The following is a 21010-nucleotide window of genomic DNA, read 5'->3' on the forward strand; positions in this document are numbered from 1 at the left end:
CCTACTCATTTAAATAACTCCGCCCCTGAGGGCTGCCTCGAGGTCACAGGCTGCAGAGCGGAGCGGGGCGGAGCTGACGGTCTGTTATTGGTCCCGCCTATAAGCAGCCCTTTTACAATAACCACACCTTTTTTGAATAGAGCTGAATAACGTTTAAAAAAAAAGAATTCTGTGGGGATATAAAAATGTAACAATATAAGCAGAGGTTACACTAGCTGCTGCATTTAAATAATGGAGGTAGATTTACAGTAGATTAGAAAAAAATGTGATTGAGAGTTGTTCTGTTTTGCCATTGAAACCTATGGGGATGGGTAGAGTTACACAGCTTTCTGCAGCCGAACAGCAGGGGGCGCCCGACCTGTGGTGGCTTCACTTTTGAGAGACGATGCTCTGTCCAGCTATATACAGTTCTTCTTCATCAACAACAATAAAAAATCCTCATATTAGAGAGAGGAGAGACTCGTAGCTTTATAAAGGGTTATAAATGGATGAGTCCAGGAGGTGCAGAAAAAAGGACAGGTGGTTTGCTTTTGCTGTTTTTTTTTGCAGCTATAGCTGCACTGCGATTCTTCCCAGGCGATTCTTGGCTTCAAACTTAGAATCTTGTAAGCTTTTAAACTTTGAACCTTTAAAATCTTGCTAATGTTCATACATCTTCTTCGGAACTTTGGATTAAAAGGTTCTTTTTGGACCAAATGATTTTTTTCAAGGAACTTTCTACAAATAATCAATCCCTTCAGCTGTAAAAGTCACTGTTTCTTCTATGGAATGAACAAATGAACGAATGAATGGGCTACTCCATTGGGTGGAGCCAGACTACAGTGTCCCCTGGTGGCCGGATGGATAATGGATAGATTAGCCTCCAGCCAAGTGTTTTTTTAAATGGGTTTTCATAGTTATCAAAAATTACATGTAGGCAAAATGAAGTTTGAGAAATTTGCACATTGGTGGAGAAACACTCAGATAGTTTTAACCAGTGTCTTAATCTTTCCTGTCACGAGTTGAGGGAAGAGAAAAGCTTAATCACTTGTTGCGTAGTTCCTCAAATCTAGCTCTAGACTACCACAGGACTACAGGTTTCAGTGTTCTCTTTGTTCTAGTGCATCTCAAAAAAACAAAAAAATCATTGAAAGAAATCACTTTATTATAGTAATTCAGTTCAAAATGTGAAACTCATATATTATATATAGATCTTTTATTGTTCATTATGGCTTACAGCCAATAAAAACCCAAAAATCAGTGTCTCAGAAAATTTGAATATTTATAAGACCAATTGGCACTTTTGTCAGTGTGTCGCAGTGTGCCAAGTCCTGCTGGAAAATGAAATCTGAGAAGGGTTCTCGGTATAGTTCTCACTACAATGCGCCTAAACAAAGATTAACAAACAATCAAAAAGAAAAATCTTTACTAAAGATCTTTACATCTGTTTAAACCTTTTTTTTTAGCTTATTTGAGTTTTTTAAGCATACATAACTCAAATAAATACTGTCAGCAAGGTGATATCATTTTTTATGTCTAATTTTAACACAGTCATATTTACAAATGAAAAATTGAGCAAAAGAAACATCACTGCTTTGTTTCACTTTTACGCAAACAGAACAGTGGGATCTAACGACGGAGTACAGCACTGCTATTGGCTAGTGGGCGGGGTTTAAAACAACGCAACGCTAAATAAACCACTTCTGACACCAATCTTTACATATTCAAGACAAATCATTGATAAACTAGTACTGTTTGTTGTAATATAAAAATATGAACATTGTAATGGTTGCATTGAAGAAAGTATAGTGCAATTTGCCCATACACACAAACTAACAAAATAAAAAATGGGTTTAGAACTTTGAAACTGTTTAAAACTTATTTTTTTTGCTTATTTGAGTTATTCAAAAGGTAAGCAAAACTTTTTTTTTCTCTCAGATGTTTGATACACATTAGGATTTTTAAGGTTGTTTTTTAGGGAGCCTCCAGCAGCTCTTTTACTTTTAGTGAAAGATTTTTCTTCTTGGCATTTTGTAAAGCCCCCCCCTTCCTTTTGTCACGCTCCTTTAGTCCCATCCTCCCCCTGCTCGCCTGGAGAGAGAGAGAGAGAGAGATTGGAGAGAGATTGTAAGGAGAGAAAGAAAGAAAAAGAGAGAGAGAGAGAAAGAGAAGGTCTGCTTCCTCCATAATAAAAGAGCAGTGAATGAGTGACGGCCTCAGACATTACAGCCTGGAGGGTGAGAGTTTTTACCTCATGGGGGAAAAAGGAAAAAGAGAGGGGGAGCTGAAGGAAAGGAGAGAAGGAGGGAAGAAGAGAAGGAGCGGGGGAGGAAAAGTGAGAGAAAAGAGGGAGAGAGAGAGAGAGGTAGCGCGAGAGCAGGAGTCTCTGACTGGAGGCACGCCCTCTTCTCTCCAGTGCAGGAGTTTCTCCTGGTGTTTCTCTCGGGTTCTCTGGTCTGAGCTGAATCAGTGAGACGCTCGTTGTGAAAGTGCAGGCTGTGAGAAAGTGCAGTTTGTGAGAGTGGAGTTAATGAAAGAGTCTGGTGGATCTGAGGAGCAGAAATGTCTCTACAGCAGTGTTTTAGGACGTACTCCACAGACAGTGTGGGCAGTGATGGGGTCTTCACAGAGGACAGCTTCTACCAGGGGATGCTCAAATCCATGGATGGAAGGAAAGGTAGAAAAATCTATCTATATTCTTCACTGTATTTTTGTAATACTGTTATAAGGCAAACACAAAAACTACAGTCCGATATATTCACCTCTGAACAGCGAAAGAGCTAACTAGCGCTTAGTGCGGTTAGGGGTAATGCTAATGCTGCTCCAGCAGTGCTAGGCTGGGTTAGGCGCTGGCTACAGGCCGATATATTCACCTCTGAACTGCGAAAGAGCGCTTTGGTTAGCAGCTAATGCTAATAATACTGCTCCAGAGGGAACATTGGATTATAAGGAGCTCTGGTGATTTCTGGGAAAATTTAAGGATTTTAAATGTAGATTATAGTGCAAAAAAATAATCAGTAAATTAAAATAAAAAAGCAGATTCTTGTACAACCAAGATACCATCCATTCCTTCACACCTCAAGCTCACATTCCTGTCTGTGCTTTACAGTTCCAGCACACTGTTATTAAACTGTAAAAGTTTAACTGCCTGTAGTTTAAGCTTCTAAAAGAATGGAGTTCAGAGCATTTTAAAGCAAAGCCCTGGATCTGTTGTGGCTTTACATTTCCATTCACACCTGGAATTTTAAGTACCTGTGCAAATTTGACCTCTAACCTCTTAGTTTTCTGTAGCTGGTTGAGTGAGCTGGAGGTTTGCACGAGGAAAGATCAGGGTGTAGCTGAAAGTGTGGCAAAAAAACAGGAAAAAAGTAATTCTGCTTATATTTCCAATAATAATAAAATCAAGTACACTGATCGGCCAAAAGGTATTATCTGTCTATCATGGGGCAATAGTATGTACATTGTGAGCGTGAGCGATATGGCCCTAAATTAATATTGCGATATTTCCTGGTATTTACACGATAACGATACTATTGGCAAAAAAAGACAAAACACTGAATAAACTAAAAAAATAGATATATATAACTAAAAAAAATTATATATTTTAAGAATGCACTACAGCAACAAAATGAAATTTTAATTTTATTATTGCATACAAAATTATATGGAACACCCCTAAAACTGAGATATTAAAAAATGCAAAAATTTGATCAGATTTATAACAGGAAAAGTCAATGATCCAGAATGATCCGTCATGATACTAATAATAATAATGCACTCCAGATATCTCCATATATATCCAGGATTAAAGTAAAATAAATGATACTGTACAGATATATATAATCTGTCTCTAGTAGGTACTGTATATAATGGGAAAATATGAGAACACTGGGAATTTTTGCTAAAATGTTGCTAAAACAGTATAAAAGTAGAACCCTAGTGTGATAATAATTAGGGGTGTGTGATATGGCACCATATTTCAGGGTATCATATCATAGTTTACCATATATTTAAAAAATATTGGTTATATTATTGCGTACGATATGATATGGCACACCCCTATTCTACAATGAACACAATTCTACCTAGAAAGAGGAAGAGTTCCTTCTGTGGTTCTTTTGATTTTCACCATGAAAACATTATAAAACAACACAGAGAAGTGGTTGCTGTGGCTCGCGTGTCTGTCGCTCTACAGAAATAACATACAGGAGGAAGAAAATGAATCATGAGTCATTGTTCTATAAAAATTAGTCTTATTTCACTATGTATCTAGTTATTAATATTGAGTATAAATAATGTTTGTATCTATATACCAAGCATTGTTATGAAGGTATCAATGTCTATGACTCTTGAGTCTGACAGTTCACTCTTAAAATTAATTTTTATTTTATCAGAAGATTATATCAGAGTTACATGTGCATCTCAAAAAAATCAGTTGAAAATGTGAAACTCAGCAGTGTGCCAAGTCCTGCTGGAAAATGAAATCCGCATCTCTATAAAAGTTGGGGAGCATGAAGTGCTGTAAGATTTTGTGGGAAAACAACAAAACAAACAAAACTGCACTGGCTTTAGACTTTTCAATGATATTCCGCTCTACTACAACTGGCCATCATTAGCCGTTCTAATTCAAAATTCATTAATTTAAACTAATTTTAAGTTATTTTTATTTGTTTTAAAGATAGATATACCTGGTTGTCTGGCCTCTCTGTAAGTTATAAATGTGTATATCAGCATCAACATTGGCATTCGCCCAGAATTCCCACATTGGTGCATCCCTATTTTAGGTGTTTGTTTTTTTTTTGTTTTAAGCCATGGAAGAGCCACTTTCGCACCTTTGAACAAATCTAGTTAAAGAAGCTTTCGGTCAACTGAAATTCTTCTTCTTCAGGCTACTATAAGACTCTTCATTGGGTAGATTGTATTATTTAAAGCGTATTTTAATTGTACGAGTGTTTGATTGCTTTAAGGCATTTTGGACAGCAGCCTAGTAAAACTAGATACAGATATTTACTAATTGGATGACTAAGCGCTCTTGTATTTTGCTCTGGGCGAGAGTGTCTGCTAAACGCTGTACTCGTAAATGTAGATTTTATTAGAGAGATATTTGATCTGATTTCTGCTTTGCTGTTTAAGAATCATTGTGCTCAATATATTTTGACCGGGGTAGAACAGGGATTGAGTCTAGCTTTGAATACTCAATGCTCGTCCATCCATTTGCCCATCCATTCGCCCATCCATTCGCCCATCCATTCGCCCATCCATTCACCCATCCATCCATCCATCCATCTATCCATCCATCCATCCATAAACTAAGAGCTTAGCTTCTTTGCTCAGTCTTCTTTTTGTCATAAAAGTGCTCCATACTTCCCAAATGATCCAATTCTCCAGCCAATCTTATGCTCTATCATTCCCTCTCTCGTGAACAAGACGCTGAGATGCTTGAACTTCTGATTTCTTCTTTAAAACCAAATAAAATCAAATTATACTCTGTTCCTTTGTCTATGCAATGTCCTATCCGCTCTTATTTTCTGAAAGCTTTTCCTGATTTCTGTTGGATCACTTTGTGATAAAGTCTGGGTAAAAGGCATTAACAGCTATATAAGCAATAAACAAACATGCATAGCAACAGAAACCAAAGTCTAACAGCAAAAAACATGAGTCTTTGTTCACCTGATGATTCGAGAACAATAAAAATCTGTCAACTGACATACATTCCTGCTCACTATAGGTTCCCCACCTTCTGCTGTTAGTGTCATTGTCCTCATAATCCTCATACTTCCACCCCAACCACCTATCAGTGAGCAAAAACCCTCAGTTACTGTTAGTGATCTTAATAGAAGAGTGTTACGCTGTTTGGCTATTGTCCATTGACTACTGTTAATAAACTACAGTAGATTTCTAGGTGAAAGAATTGTTTACAAAATACCTTGTATGAATTTACATCTCTGGAAAAAATGAAGAGATCACTTCAGTTTCTGAATCAGTTTCTCTGATTTTGCTATTTATAGGTTTATGTTTGGTTCATGTTCTCCTCCACCAGTCTTACACACTGCTTTTGGATAACTTTATGCTGCTTTACTCCTGGTGCAAAAATTCAAGCAGTTAAGTTTGGTGGTTTGATGGTTTGTGATCATCCATCTTCCTCTTGATTATATTCCAGTTTTTAAGTGTTCTCTTATTTTTTTTCAGAGCTGTATATTTAATAGTATTATCAACAGTATTAGTGACAGTATCTGAGAGTATACAGGAACTGAAAGTGGCATTCCATCTGCAGGACTGAATTTGGCATCTGTGGATCATTCTGTTCCATTAGTCACAGGAGGTTACTCAAGGACTGTGGTGTGTTTGTGCAATCAGTGCTGCTTTATTGTGTGATGTTTGGGTGAGGAATGGATCACAATCAGCGTTTCACCAGTATCTGTATCACTGTGGTTTAGCCTCAAGCTGTAAAAAAACGTACATAAAACAAACCAACAAACTCACCGGTGTTTTGAAGACTCTGATCAAATCTAATCAGATCTGCCCTTTTTTTTATTAATTATGCTGTGGTTTTAATCAGACATGCAGCAGTGCCCTGTAGCACAGCCTATCAGTAATACAGTAGATGGTATGGTCTATATTTAAAAGTGGTGAATCATCCAGCATTTTAAACAATGTTATACCACAGTTAGTTATACCAACCCTGCAATGTGATTGGCTGAGAGGCGTTGTATGAGTGCCGCTATCAGCCGGTAATGCACTGTAACCAAAGCTCTCCATGTATTACTGTATTACTCCGCCACATACAGGTAACCTAGCAACGATGCAGCGCTTACAAACCAAACAGCTCAAACGCAGCTACAAACAAACAGAGCCTATAACCTGTAATATTAGCACTGCTGTGCTGTTCTACGAACACATCACAGCAGTGCTAATATTACACGTTATAGCACCAACCTTGAGTGTATCATTGCTTAATCATAGCTGCAAACAACTCATTTTTATATAAAGATGTAGTAAAGTATAAGTTAAGGTGTATTAAGCAGGGAAAGAAGAGTCAGTCACACATCCTCCACCCTCACAGCATGCTGTCGCATTTATTCAATGTTTAATCTTTCCAAAAAATAAATAAATTAAATGAACATATGCAGCTACACTAGTGTTTATTCCTCTATTAAAGCTCTTATTTAAACTCAATAACTCAGCAACTGAGTTAGTTTATTTAGGAATAAATGCATATTTATGTGGAAATCATTTACAGCATATGGTTATTTAGTAATTGTTTGTTTTGTAAAAAAAAATGGGCTGTTTTGACACTGTTGTTTCAATAATAATAATAATTAAAAATTAATAAAACAAAAACTCTTAAGGGACAACAAGTATTGGATGACTTGGACTATGCAAGTTGTATTACAAAGGTGATAAAAAAGCAAGACTTTTAATGTGATTCGGGTAAGAAATTAAATTAATTTAACTTATTTAATAACTAAATTCTCTATTTCTGTTTATTTTCTTTCTTACAGATGAACGGGACCGAGTCCAGAAAAAGACCTTCACAAAATGGGTGAACAAGCATCTAATAAAGGTATTAAAACACTTTCGACTTCGTGTGTGTGTGTGTGTGTGTGTGTGTACATACATTTGCATTTAAATTCCACTGTGCGCACCATATGTGTGTGAGAGTGAGTCATCCACATCTGGCCCTACTTTCACTGAAGAAGTCGTATCTACTGTGATTTAAACATCTGTTCAACAGAAGGTTCACTGCAGGGGGTCCGGGGCCCTGCGCCCCGTAATTTACATTATAGAACAATTACTCTAAAGGGGTCTTTTTTTGTCTTTTTCAGTGCATAAACAAACCTATAGGAGAGGTTCAGGATAGACGTATTTAACATAGTATGCAAATAAAACAAGCAAGCAATTAAAAAAACATATAGAGAAACATAAATATGTAAATTATGCAGAATATAAAGTAAAATTTGCATTTATTGGCTTAATTTAATATAATTTAATAATATATATATATATATATATATATATATATATAGCTCTGGAAAGAAATGAAGAGAGCATTTATATGATTGCTATTTATAGGTTTATGTTTGAGTAAAATTAACATTCTTGTTTTATTCTATTTGCTTTTTTTCTATTGGTATTTCACTGACTTTAGAAACTGGAATATGCAGTTTGAGATTTGACACTCATTTCTTTCCATGTTGGAATAAAATACCTTGAATATGAGGTGCCTAGTGGCCCGGTGGTCTAAAGCACTGCAACTATGATTGGGTTTGATTGCTGGTTCGAATCCAGGTCATGCAGCTTGCCATCAGCTGCTGGAGCCATGAGAGAGCACACACAGTTGTTCTTGCTCTCTCTGGGTGGGTATATATAGAGTATATCAGTAGATGGCGCTCTCTCTTTCCCCTCATCACTCCTAGGGTGATGTGGATCAGCACAAGGCTGCGTCTGTGAGCTGATGTATCAGAACCATGTCGCTGCGCTTTCCTCCGAGCGTTAGCGCTGTGATGTGATGCTACTCGGCAATGCGGCAAAAAGAGGCAGAGTCTGACTTTACATGTATCGGAGGAGGCATGTGCTAGTAAAAAAATGGGAGAAAATGGGAAGAACATTGTTTATATTTAATTTAACTTTAAAAACGCTGCCCTAAGACCCTAAGCAGTGCTGAAGTGTGTAGTGTGTAGTGTGTCTGTATGTAGACGTCCACACCTCCTGTTCCTGTCATACCTCTCATATCAAACTCCTGATCTGTGATGCTCATACTCATCTGGACCTTTGTCTCTCTTCCTTTTTGTCTCTGTCTCTCCATCACCACCTGTCTCACTCTCTCTCTCCATCTCTGTTCGTCAGCACTGGAGAGCTGAGGTAGGTGGAGTGCTGACTGAACCTTTTCTGCATGGATTTCACTTAACCCCCAACCCTCCACTACCTCACCCCCACCCTGCTGTACCAAACACTCTCTTTCCAGCCAGAACATGTGCTTTAACTTCATTAACTTGGGTTGATTTTTGAGGAAAATTGTGATGATTTTAACACTCAAACTGAATAGAAACTGATGGAGCATCCTCAAATTATAAAAAAAAATATATATATTTAATAACATAATAATTTGTTGAAGGAGATCAGTTCCCTCCATATTGCCTACCCTAAATATAGTTAAAGGGGAAATAACCCTTAAACCATATTTTTTTTCATTATTAGATGAAATGTGTTCCTTGGAATTAATGCTTATTTTTTTTATAAACATTTCCTAACCTTTAAAAAAACATTTTTTTCTGTTGAGGTTTTATTTTTATTGACATTTCCGCCTCTGCAGCACCCTCTCGGGTTCAACTATGCTAAAGGTACAAGCCTCACTGCTATTAGAGGCACACTGCTGCTCAGCTCAATCAGCTCTCCCTCCTGCTCCGCTCCTAAACCCATACATCACCCAGCAGTGCCCCTCCCAAACGACTCCTCCCATTTTTTAGCATTTTAAAAATTTGCTATCCCAAGATGACAGGGCATACAGGTCATTTTTTATACTAATCAGAGTGTCATTTGCTCATCATTTCATTTAAGAGGCAAGTGAGCTCTGACTTTGGCAGATTGCTATTTTAACAGCGCAGCTACCTGGATTTTAGCTATTTAAATAAGACTAGGTAATGGAGTTTTTTATATATAAAAATGTGTACAAATGTGCTTGCAAGAGCTTTATCTTTTTATTTGCTGAAAAGGTGTTAAAAAAAAGTAACACACCTGTCCCCTCTGCACGATAGTAATAGTAATGTGTGTCTGATTTAAATCTAAATTATTAGTGTTGTTGGGTTAGTCTGGTGCCCAACAATCCCTAAACCCATACATCACCCAGTGCACCTCTCGACCTTTTCAACCTTTTTTTTAGGCATTTTTAAAATTTGAGCTAAGGCTTCAGGAAACTGCTGGAGGAGAGTTTCATAAATATACATTATTATTTCACATAATTATGGTCCATTTTTTTACATTGTTGTAAATAAGAAGTTATAAGTTATTTATAAGACAAATATCCTCATGGAAATCAAAGAATTGTAAATATATTGTACAAATAACACTCGGTTAATGCAAAGCTTTGATTCCTATTGTTATATGAATCTCTGTATTTGTTTATTTGTTTATTTGTTTGTTTGTTTGTTTGTTTGTTGTGTTTTAGGCTCAGAGGCACATCACAGATTTATACGAGGACCTGCGGGATGGACACAACCTCATCTCTCTGCTGGAGGTTCTCTCTGGAGAGACACTGGTGAGTTCCTCCACACTGACCCTCAGAACCACGTCCTCCTGACCACAGATCCTTATAGAGTCCAGTAAAGACCATCAGACTGATCTTAGATCAGCATCCTGAGGCAAATCTACATCTACCACTACTTTCTCCTGCTTCTGCAGCGTCTATTTCCTCCACCCAGAATCCACCTCTCTCTCCTTTAATCACAGGCTGCCTGCTATTTAATACATAAAGATAATTAACCTCTTTAACCTGCATTTATCTGCACATAACCACGGTTTTAACTCCCTCAATATTGTGTTAAAGGGGCTGTCAGCTGGATGACTAATTCTAAAACTAGCTTAATGATTTCAAGCATTTGTGATGTGACTTAAAAACTAAAAAAACAGCTAAAAAACATCTCTAAGCTCTGGATTGGTTAGGACTGTGTGGAAACTGGACACCAAATAACATTACTGCTTTTATTCTCTGGCAGTAGTCATAACTTTTTGGTGAAATGATGGTAATTTAAAGAAGCAATCAGTAATAAATGTAAACAGGTGTGTAAAATGTCTAAATGAGTTCAATTTCCTATCCTGGATCCTAAAAAAAAAAAAAGAAATAAAAAGAGGAAGAAAATCCCAAATAAGAAAATATTAAAAATCCAAACAAAAAGTATAAAAATCCCCATAAATAATAAAAAACAAAAGAAAGAAAAAAGAGCAAGAAAAGATTAAGAAGAGAAGATAAAAATCCTAACAAAAATGATCAAAATTCTAAAAAAGTATAAAAACAAAAGAAAGAAAAAAGAGGAAGGAAATTCAAAAGATTTTAATAGATTTTTTTAAAATTCCAACAAAAAGTTAAAAAAAAAATCCCAAAAAACAATAAATACAAAAGAATGGAAAAATAATATAATCCCAAAGAAGAGAAGATTAAAAATCCCAACAAAAAGTTTCCAAATTAAACAAAAAAGTTTAAGGAAGTTCAAAAGAAGAGAAGATTAAAAATCTAAACAAAAAGTATAAAAATCCCCCAAAAACAATAATAAAAAATAAATTGAATTTTAAATCCCAAAGAACAGAAGATTAAAAATCACACAAAAAGTATCAAAATCTAACAAAAACAATACAATCAAAAGAAATAAAAATGAGGAAGAAAATCATCAAAGGACAGAAGATTTAAAAAATCCCAACAAAAACACATTTTTTCACCTTCGCGGAGAGCAGACACTCCCTTTTTATTAATATAAATATATTTATTTTGAGATTTTCAATATAGCAGGGTGCTTATAGCATGATTTATATGTATTTACTGCAGTGGTGTGAAAGTGAATTGTGAAGTGAACTGTGCTCCACAGCTGTAGGGGACGCCACTGAGTTAAATGTTAAAAAAGTACCAGTTTTCACATAAAGCTGCTTTAAACATGAATTGATCTGTGGAAGAGGCTGACAGCCCCTTTTTTATATTTTATTTTTTTGCATGTATCGGTGTTGCCTTTGCACTTTTTTAGGCTGTATGATCACCAAACACAACCCCCCCTTTAACAAATTAAATATGCAAATGAGTTGTGAATGCTCAGCAGTCACGTCAGCGACTGTCTCGTCTACTGTCTCCATTCTTCTCCCTGCACTGCGCCGCCTTTAACACGTTAATCTCATGTTTTCTCACCTCTGTTCTGACTGTCTGCACTGGTCTCTAACCCCTGACCTTTCAGTTTTCTACCTCTGACCTCCTGACCTTTGCCCTGACCTTGACCCCCTTTTGCCTTTGCCTCCTCCTCTCTTGCGATGCTCTTGCGGTGGGTAGCCGAGGGAGCGGGACGTGGTCAGGAACTCGCGGTTGGTGAGTGGGTCTAGAACCTTCCGGCTCGCCTCCTCGGGGCGCGTGGCATGTGTCACTCCCAGGTGACTTCCTGGGCTGTGCATGATGTCACTTCCTTTTGTCTTGTGGCTTGCCATCAGTGTCCCTTCCTTTGAAAATCATATATACAGTACAGGCCAAAAGTTTGGACACATCTTCTCTTTTTTAATGCGTTTCCTTTATATTTTCATGACTATTTATTTAATTATTTATTAATTGTAGATTCTCTAAATGACCCTATTTTAATATTTTTATTTGGAATTTGGGAGAAATGTTGTCTGTAGTTTATAGAATAAAACAACAATGTTCATTTTACTCAAATATGAACCTATAAATAGCAAAATCAGAGAAACTAGCCTAGTCAAGCCAGTCTATTTTATATGGATGCATATATGGATTTTTTATAAAATAAAAGTGCAGGGCTTCATGGTAAGTTTGATTTGGGGGATATTTATTTATTTATGATCTACAGAACTTTACAGAATATTATTTATGCTGTATCTCCATTTCACCATTCATTTCTATGCATCGCTTCATGTCTGATCGTACTTCCAGACATGGGATCACTTAGCTGTGAATGACATCATACACTGTAAGCCAATAGGAGTCTGACTGATGTATCATCTGGACGTTAGATTGGCTGGATGTTGGTAAATGATTGACATGCTAGTGCATGGTCTGTACTGTATGCTGCACAGTTGTCTCAGATAGCAGTGAATGCATTGCTTATATTTAATATGGCATTGCTCCCGGTTTACCTTTAAGATTTTAAGAGTTCTTATCTGAACATGATTAAATGTCACATGATTAAAGATAATTCTATTGTGTTTGCTTATTTACTTATTTCAGTATTGCAAAAAATACAATGTATAATAGAGACTAAAGTTTTAGAGATTGTGTTCATTGATATCATCTGAGGTTTTTATTTGTAGCATATTTATATTACTATATAATAAATTTTCTTTCTTGTTTTCTATTTTTGTTCTTAGATTTTTGTCCTTTTTAAAGGAAATAATTTGTGAAAATTTCCAAAATGTAGTCAATCAGCCAAGACAGAGTTAAAGTGTAATAGTATCTGTTTTAACTGGCCAAAACTGTTGTGAATATTATGATATAACAACTTTCTATCTAAGCATCAACATCACTCATTGACTTTCCATTCTTCTAATTTCCGTATTTATTGTTTTTTTTTTATTGTCCTCCAGCCCAGAGAGAAAGGTCGCATGCGCTTCCACAAACTACAGAATGTGCAGATCGCCCTGGATTTCCTCAAACATAGACAGGTACGTTAGTCTCAACACCACAGAATTTAAAATCACAGGTGCGCCACTGACTAGTTAAAACCCTGACAACAGTCAACATTCAGCCACCCAATTCTGGCACACCTGGCTCTTTAAGGAAATGACAACTGACACACTGATTGATTTATTTCATGCTATGCCCAAAACACACCCATGATTAATTTTTTGTGTCCACACAATATCAAAGACACCGACACCGACACCCCTTAAATCCTTTTCAGTTGTTATTATACAGGATAGCAACCCGTTTCATATACACCATCACTAATGGAAAAAAAAAATTATATAGCTTCACTCAAAAACAAAACTTCACCTTTAGATCAATAGATAGTGAATCAAAAGTGCTTCTCTGGTGGCATAACTCCAAACATCCTTTATTTTTTTTGTTTTCTGAGATTCTTTAGAATACGTAATCTACAGTATCTTAATCCAACTTTTGTTCCGTTCCTCATTACAGGTCAAACTGGTCAACATCAGAAACGATGACATTGCAGATGGAAACCCCAAGCTGACCCTTGGGCTGATATGGACCATCATCCTTCACTTCCAGGTACTTCCAGATTAAATAATTAAATCAAATACAGTTACTGCTCTTGATTTATCATAATGCAATATTCCAGTCTATCCATATTCCACATAATCATGTGATTACTTCTCGCCGCTAACTGTAGTGTGTGTTGATGTTAAATCAGCGGTAGGGCAGTTTTTATTGCTCCTATGAAGATATTTAAACGTTCAAACATGAGCAACAAGTGATCTCAGATGTTTCTGCAGAGCATTTCCCTGATTGTTCTCCTTTTTAGGGAATTTCTGCGTAATTAAGGCGCTGAGATGTAAACACAATCATTCAGAGTGGTTTGGTTTCGTTGTAGAGAAACTAAAAACCAGCTCAGATTTCTTTACAGTATAAAAGAATAAGAAGCAGATGTTGCAGTGTGTACTCTGCAAAATTACTTCTAAGTAAACTTTTAAGTGAGCTTCTAACAGATCAATCTAAAAAAAGGGGTTTCTTTACTTTTTTTATCTAAAAATTGAAAGACATTGTGGTGAAGGTTCACAATCATCTGAGTTAAATCTTTTAAATTGTGACCATGGACTGTCATTGCCCTTAAAATCACTCTCAAATTAAATAATTTGATTCACCTTTAAAATCATCGCTGTATTCAATGCTTTTTGCAAACCATGATTCTCCCACCACCATGCTTTACAGCTAAGATATACAGCATATAAAAATACCAATGATTTCATTAATAGCTGAATTTAAATAGCTTTTAAATTTCTTTGAAGAAAATAAAATATATCAGTAATGTTAAATTTTTTTGTAAACCTTTTTTGATCTTTAAAAAACATTTTTATTGCGAGGCTTACAATATTCTAATTAATCAATCAATCAGTTAATCAATCAATCAATTAATAATACCGCCCTCCTACTGACATCCAACCATCCGCGTCTCATTGTGCTATCAGAGGCACACTGCTCAGCCCAATCAGCACTCCCTCCTGCCCCGCCCCTAAACCCATACATCACCCAGCAGTGCCCCTCCTTATTTATTTATTTTTTTTGCATTTTTCAAAGTTGAGCTGAGAATGGACTTTTAACCTCTTGAGACCCTGTGTCACATTTTTTAAAATGCTGACCCTGTGCCCTCAATTGATGAAAAAACAAGGTGGTGGGAATCCTAGTCGAAAGTTTCTACAGCCAGGCCAGACAGAAACATGAACTGGGAAAAAATTCTCATCCTGTTTTATTTCATTTTTAAAACTAGTTTATTTACTTTATGTAGAATGCTACAATTTTGTTTTTGGACTAATTGGATTTTTTCTGATCCCAAATAGCAAGAATAGAGTTCAAATGTTAAAATGAACTACTGTCATTTTGTAAAAATGACCTGCTGTACAAAGACAACGTTTAGTTTTATTATACTTGTTTTCGTTACAATTGGGTTCAACAACCCTCTGGGCTGGAGAGTTACTAGTCTGTAGCAGCACTCTATCCCATTACACTTTATTTTCCAAAACTGAATTTTTTGTAGCCACCAAGTAATGGCTTGGAAAATATCCGACCCTCGGCCAAACTTAACTACTGATCCCTGACCTAATTCCTATTTTTATATGTCATTTGTTCTCAGACAGTCTAGTTTGTGCAGCAGGGTGTGCTGATAGTCTACACTGGACTTCACAAGCTGTTTGCTGCACCATGTTCACATCTGTTCCCCTCGTCTGGATCCAGTTTAAACAGTTCAGCACATGATTCTCATTTATCGGACTTGATTCAGACTAAACAGTAAAGAAAAGAGGGAATGAAAGGCTTCTTTTGTTTGGAGAAAAGAGAAATTGTGGGGCTGTTCAAGCAGAAAAAGCTTTACTTGCTTTGAATCTCTGAGAAACTCTTATTGGTTTCAGTCGCTGGAGGAGCTTCAGCAGAGCGGCTCGCTCACTTCATTTCTTTAAGGATGGAAAAGTGAAGAGCTTTGAAGTTATAACAGGCCTGTCGGGGATTATGGTCTGGGAATCTGTCCATCCGCCTCCGTGACTCACTGTTTTCCACCAGGAAAAGGGAGAGGGCACCGTGGCACGGCTCGCTCATGACTCATGAGACGGCTCTTTTTTAGACGTTTCCAGCATTTCTTTATTTCTTTAATGATTGTCGACAGGGGGACGCCAGAACTGGTTTCCGTTGTTGATCACACTGGTCTTTTGTCCTCATTTAACACAGAAATCCCTTTTTGTTTTGGATCAAAGTCAAGTGGCATGGCTACTGTGCACGTACTGCACCGATCTGTGGGTTATGGAGCAATGCTATAAATGCTATAAATGCAGCAAATTCTGCAAATTCTTTTTAAGCTAATTTTTAAGTAAATTACTGATTGCATTGTCAATTGCATCTAATGAGACTCAATTATGCAATGCACCCACAGATGAACATGAACAGTGTATAATTTTATCTAAACATGTCTACCAGAATAGACCGAACCTAGATTTTTGTTTTCTTTACTTAACAATTGAAGTAACAATTGCTTTACAGCTTAAAAGTCAAACTACGCAGACTTTTTGATTGATTTACAACTTAACAATTGGAGTTCCCTGACTTTTCTATTGGTTTACAACTTAACAATTGAAGTACCCAAATCTTTTGATTGGTTTACAGCTTAACAATTGAAGTATCCAGACTTTTCTATTGGTTTAAAATGTAGCAGTTGAAGTACCCAGGCTTTTCAATTGGTTTACAACTTAGCAATTGAAGTTCCCTGACATTTCGATTGGTTTACAACTTAGCAATTAAAGTCCCCAGACTTTTTAATTTGTTTAAAGCTTAACAATTGATGTACCCAGACTTTTCGATTGGTTTACAACTTAACAATTAAAGTTCCCAGACTTTTCTATTGGTTTACACATTAACAATTGAAGTACCCAGACTTTTCGATTGGTTTAAAGCTTAACAATTAAAGTACCCAGACTTTTCGATTGGTTTAAAGCTTAACAATTGAAGTATCCAGACTTTTCGATTGGTTTGAACTTTGCAATTGAAGTACCCAGACTTTTTGATTGGTTTTTGACTTAACAATTGAAGTACCCAGACTTTTCGATTGGTTTGCAACTTAACAATTGAAGTATGCAGACTTTTGTTTGGTTTACAACTTAAAAATTGAAGTACCCAGACTTTTTGATTGGTTTACAACTTAGCAATTGAAGTTCCCAGACTTTTCGATTGGTTTGCAACTTAACAATTGAAGTATGCAGACTTTTGTTTGGTTTACAACTTAAAAATTGAAGTACCCAGACTTTTCGATTAGTTTACGACTTAACAATTGAAGTACCCAGACTTTTCTATTGGTTTATTCTTTGTCCACTGGTCAGATTCTACTCCTGCAATGGAAGGAAGCTGGAACGGCCCTCTGGGTTCTCATAAAGCTAAAACGGGAGGGTGGAGATTGTTTCCATGCCGTCTGAGTCACTGTGTGCGTACACACCAGAGAGCCTGACCACTCAAACCATCCAACTTCCCCATCACCACACAGAGGAGCATTTATACCAGCCTGATTAGTGCCAGTTTTACCCTGAGAGAAATGATTAAGCTGAGGGAGAATCCTGACCATGAGTCACTGGAGAGAGCCACACACACCCACACACATTAACACACACACACACACATACACACACACAAATACACACACACCCACACATTAACACACACACTTAACCTAAAAGATGAACAAACCCCTGATCATGAGACGTTTTTGCAAGAATCGTATGATCACCACTATGGTCTGCAGTGTTTGCCCACAACAGTATCTTAGCAACAAGAACTAGGTTGTTATTATGGTGTTATTATGGTGTTATTATGGTGTTATTATGAGGTTATTATGGGATACTTGGATACTTGCTTCATTTCCAAGAACAGCAAATTTCATGTAATAAATAATAATTCTCACTTTTACTACTTTATTGAAAATACTTTTTGTTGGAAGCTCAATGTATGACTTCTTCAAAACTACACATCCCATAATTCCTCTCTCACCTTCCTCCAGATCTCAGACATCCAGGTGAACGGTCAGTCAGATGACATGACAGCCAAGGAGAAGCTTCTTCTGTGGGCACAGCGCATGGTGGAGGGCTACCAAGGCCTTCGCTGTGATAACTTCACCACCAGCTGGAGGGATGGCAAACTCTTCAATGGCATCATCCATAAACACAGGTGAGGAAGAGCCTACGGAAAGCCAGAGGTAGAGCTGATCATCCCTCAGATCACCCCTTTTCATGAGTAGAAAGAGAATACTGCATTTTTCGCACTATAAGGGGCACCAGATTGGGTGTTTCTCCATGTTTCCCTTCTAATTCAGCTTGTCTCGCCTCTGGGTATTGGAAATGTTACTAAAAGCAGTGGCTTGCATTGTTGAAATGCATGAAGCTCGAAAGCGTTACACAAATATATCTAAGAATCTTAATGTTCATGTGTCCACGGTAAGACAGACAGTCTACAAATGGAGAAAGTTCAGCACTGTTGCTGGAGCTACTCTCCCTAGGCGTGGTAAAGTCCTGTAAAGGTGACTGCAAGAGCACAGCACATGCAGGATGATCAATGAGGTGAGGAAGAATCCAAGAAGAGTTTCAGCTGTCAGCACATGCTAACATTTTAGTTGACAAAGCTACAAGAAGGAAAACATTAAACAAGAACTGAGTTCATTGGAGATGGGAGGACACCACGCAGGAAGCCACTGCTGTCCAAAAAAAACATTGCTGCAGGAAGTTTGCAAAAAAAAGAACACCTGGATGGTTCTACTACTGTGGACAGATTAAACCAAAATTGAGTTGTTTGAAAGGAAAACACAAAACACAACGCTATATGTGGAGAAAAAAAAGAAAGGCACAGCACACCATCATCATCAACTGTGAAACATGGTGGAGGGAGCATCATGGTTTGGGGCTGCTTTGCTTTGCTGCCTCAGGGTCTGGACTGATTCCCAAGTTTACCAAGAGTTTCAGTTTTGCAGGAAAACTTAAGATCATCTGTCCTCCAACTGAAGCTCAACAGAGGACGGATGATGCAACAGAACAACGACCCAAAACATAGAAATAAATCAACAACCGAACGACTTCAACAGAAGAAAATACGCCTTCATGACCTCAAGAGATATCCCAAGAATATTATAGCTAAACTGAAACAGTTTAGTGAAGAGGAATGATCCAGAATTCCCCCTGACCGTAAACGACAGAAAACAATTGGTTGAGGTTTTTGCTGCCAAAGGAGGATCAACCAGTTATTAAACCCAAAAATCCACACTTTGTACTGTGAATATTAACATGTTTTGTTCAAATTTAACCATGCAAACATATATATGTAATATATATATATATATATATATATATATATATATATATATATATATATATATATATATAGCTTTTTGTGTGGTATTAGCAGTATTTAAGCAGTCTGTGTTTGTCTTTTGTTGTGACTTAGATCCAAAAGATTTTAGAACACATTAAATGACCAATTTATGCAGAAATCTAAGTATAATCCCAAAGAGTTCATATACTTTTTCTTGCAACTGTATATATCAATTGCAGATATCTGTTTGCACATATTTCAGATTATCTATCTTAACCACATAACCACATATTTACTATGAGATAGTATTAAGAGATGAAAGTCTGGTAAAGGAGGGTTTAGGATGAAACTAGGAAATTTGAGTCGTGAATGAAGGGCGTAGCGTTGGCGAACGCCAAGCATCCCCAGAGGCTGTGCTTTTTAAAATCCCTGCATGTACCTGCACAGCACAGGTATGCTTCTGCAGCTTCTGGAGGTATATAAGAAATCGCAGAAATCGAGAGGAGCATTTTCAGGATTTGATTTTTAGTAGATGCATGCGGTCAACATGGAATATTGGAACCAGGAAGTTTGGATAAACTGGATTACCAGTGGAATTAGTCCCTGAAATCTCTTAAAATCTCTTAAAAAAGCTCTTAAAACATCCGATTGGACCAAGATTATTTTTCTCCATCAAGTTCATCACCAGCTCGATGTTCAGGCTGAAGAGGAAGAAGAAGCTCGGGACGGGGAAGAGGCGCAGCAGCTCCTCCAGCAGCGCTCAGGGATCAGTCAGTGATCTGGACGAGCGAGTGATCATGCTGTGTGAAGACTCTGTACCCTCTCGGGGATCTTTAGACTCCAGTCCGGAGTCGCTGAGTCCAGAACATCGCTCCAGCTTCGGCTCTCAGAGCGGCGAATCAGAGCTCAGCAGAGAGTGTCATCTCAGCACCCTGAGCAGTGATAAGCTACCCTGTAGAAAGATGTATTATACTGAGGTGGCGCCTCCAGGGATGAAGAAACACCACTACTACTACTACAACCAGCACAGCGGGCCAGTGTACGGATGCTTTGTGTTTCTTTGCAGATTATAGAGGTGGTAGTAATGGCGTAATTAGGCGGCATATTTCAATATTTAAGCATAAAAATCAAAATAGTATATACAGCTCTGGAAAAAATGAAGAGGTCACTTCAGTTTCTGAATCAGTTACTCTGATTTTGCTATTTATAGGTTTATGTTTGAGTAAAATGAACATTGTTGTTTTATTCTATAAAAAATATACAATGTCATTTAGAGCATTTATTTGCACAAAATGAGAAATGGCTGAAATAACAAAAAAATGCAGCGCTTTCAGACCTCAAATAATGCAAGACGTCAATATTTGGTGGAATAATCCTGCTTTTTAATCACAGTTTTTTTCATGCATCTTGGCATCATGTTCTCCTCCACCAGTCTTACACACTGCTTTTGGATAACTTTAGGCTGCTTTACTCCTGGTGCAGAAATTCAAGCAGTTCAGTTTGGTGGTTTGATGGTTTGTGATCATCCATCTTCCTCTTGATTATAATCCAGAGGTTCTCAATTTGGTAAAATCAAAGAAACTCATCATTTTTAAATAAGTGCTCTCTTAATTTTTTATCCAGAGCTGTGCATGACTATATTTTTGGATTGTGCATATGCCGTTTTATAATCCTGTTATTTTGCCTCAAAATGATTTTTTTCTCACACTAATATCCATGTGCTAAAATTTTAATTATTGGCATATGCATGCTGAATTAATTTATAAGTTTGCTTAATTTAATGTTCTTAAAGTTCTTATTAAAGCAATACGTTATTTTATA

At 37.0% G+C, this 21010-nt stretch overlaps 1 protein-coding gene across 25 annotated transcripts in view; it reads left to right on the top strand.

The window, feature by feature from the left end:
* Nucleotides 1–21010, top strand: part of pleca (plectin a) — a 153953-nt gene that overhangs the window by 97143 nt on the left and 35800 nt on the right. For 9 of the 25 annotated variants that reach the window (XM_049476029.1, XM_049476031.1, XM_049476035.1 and 6 more), the window contains 7 exons: nucleotides 7482–7543; nucleotides 8827–8841; nucleotides 10145–10234; nucleotides 12005–12040; nucleotides 13264–13341; nucleotides 13817–13909; nucleotides 17889–18055. In XM_049476029.1, coding sequence (XP_049331986.1) covers nucleotides 7482–7543; nucleotides 8827–8841; nucleotides 10145–10234; nucleotides 12005–12040; nucleotides 13264–13341; nucleotides 13817–13909; nucleotides 17889–18055 — 541 coding nt within the window. Of the gene's footprint in view, nucleotides 1–2355; nucleotides 2657–7481; nucleotides 7544–8826; nucleotides 8842–10144; nucleotides 10235–12004; nucleotides 12041–13263; nucleotides 13342–13816; nucleotides 13910–17888; nucleotides 18056–21010 lie in introns of those variants that run through there. The other 16 variants (XM_049476030.1, XM_049476045.1, XM_049476052.1 and 13 more) reach the window with 6 other exon arrangements.

The sequence above is a fragment of the Astyanax mexicanus genome, chromosome 3 (assembly GCF_023375975.1).
Source record: "Astyanax mexicanus isolate ESR-SI-001 chromosome 3, AstMex3_surface, whole genome shotgun sequence".
Classification (NCBI taxonomy): Eukaryota; Metazoa; Chordata; class Actinopteri; order Characiformes; family Acestrorhamphidae; genus Astyanax; species Astyanax mexicanus.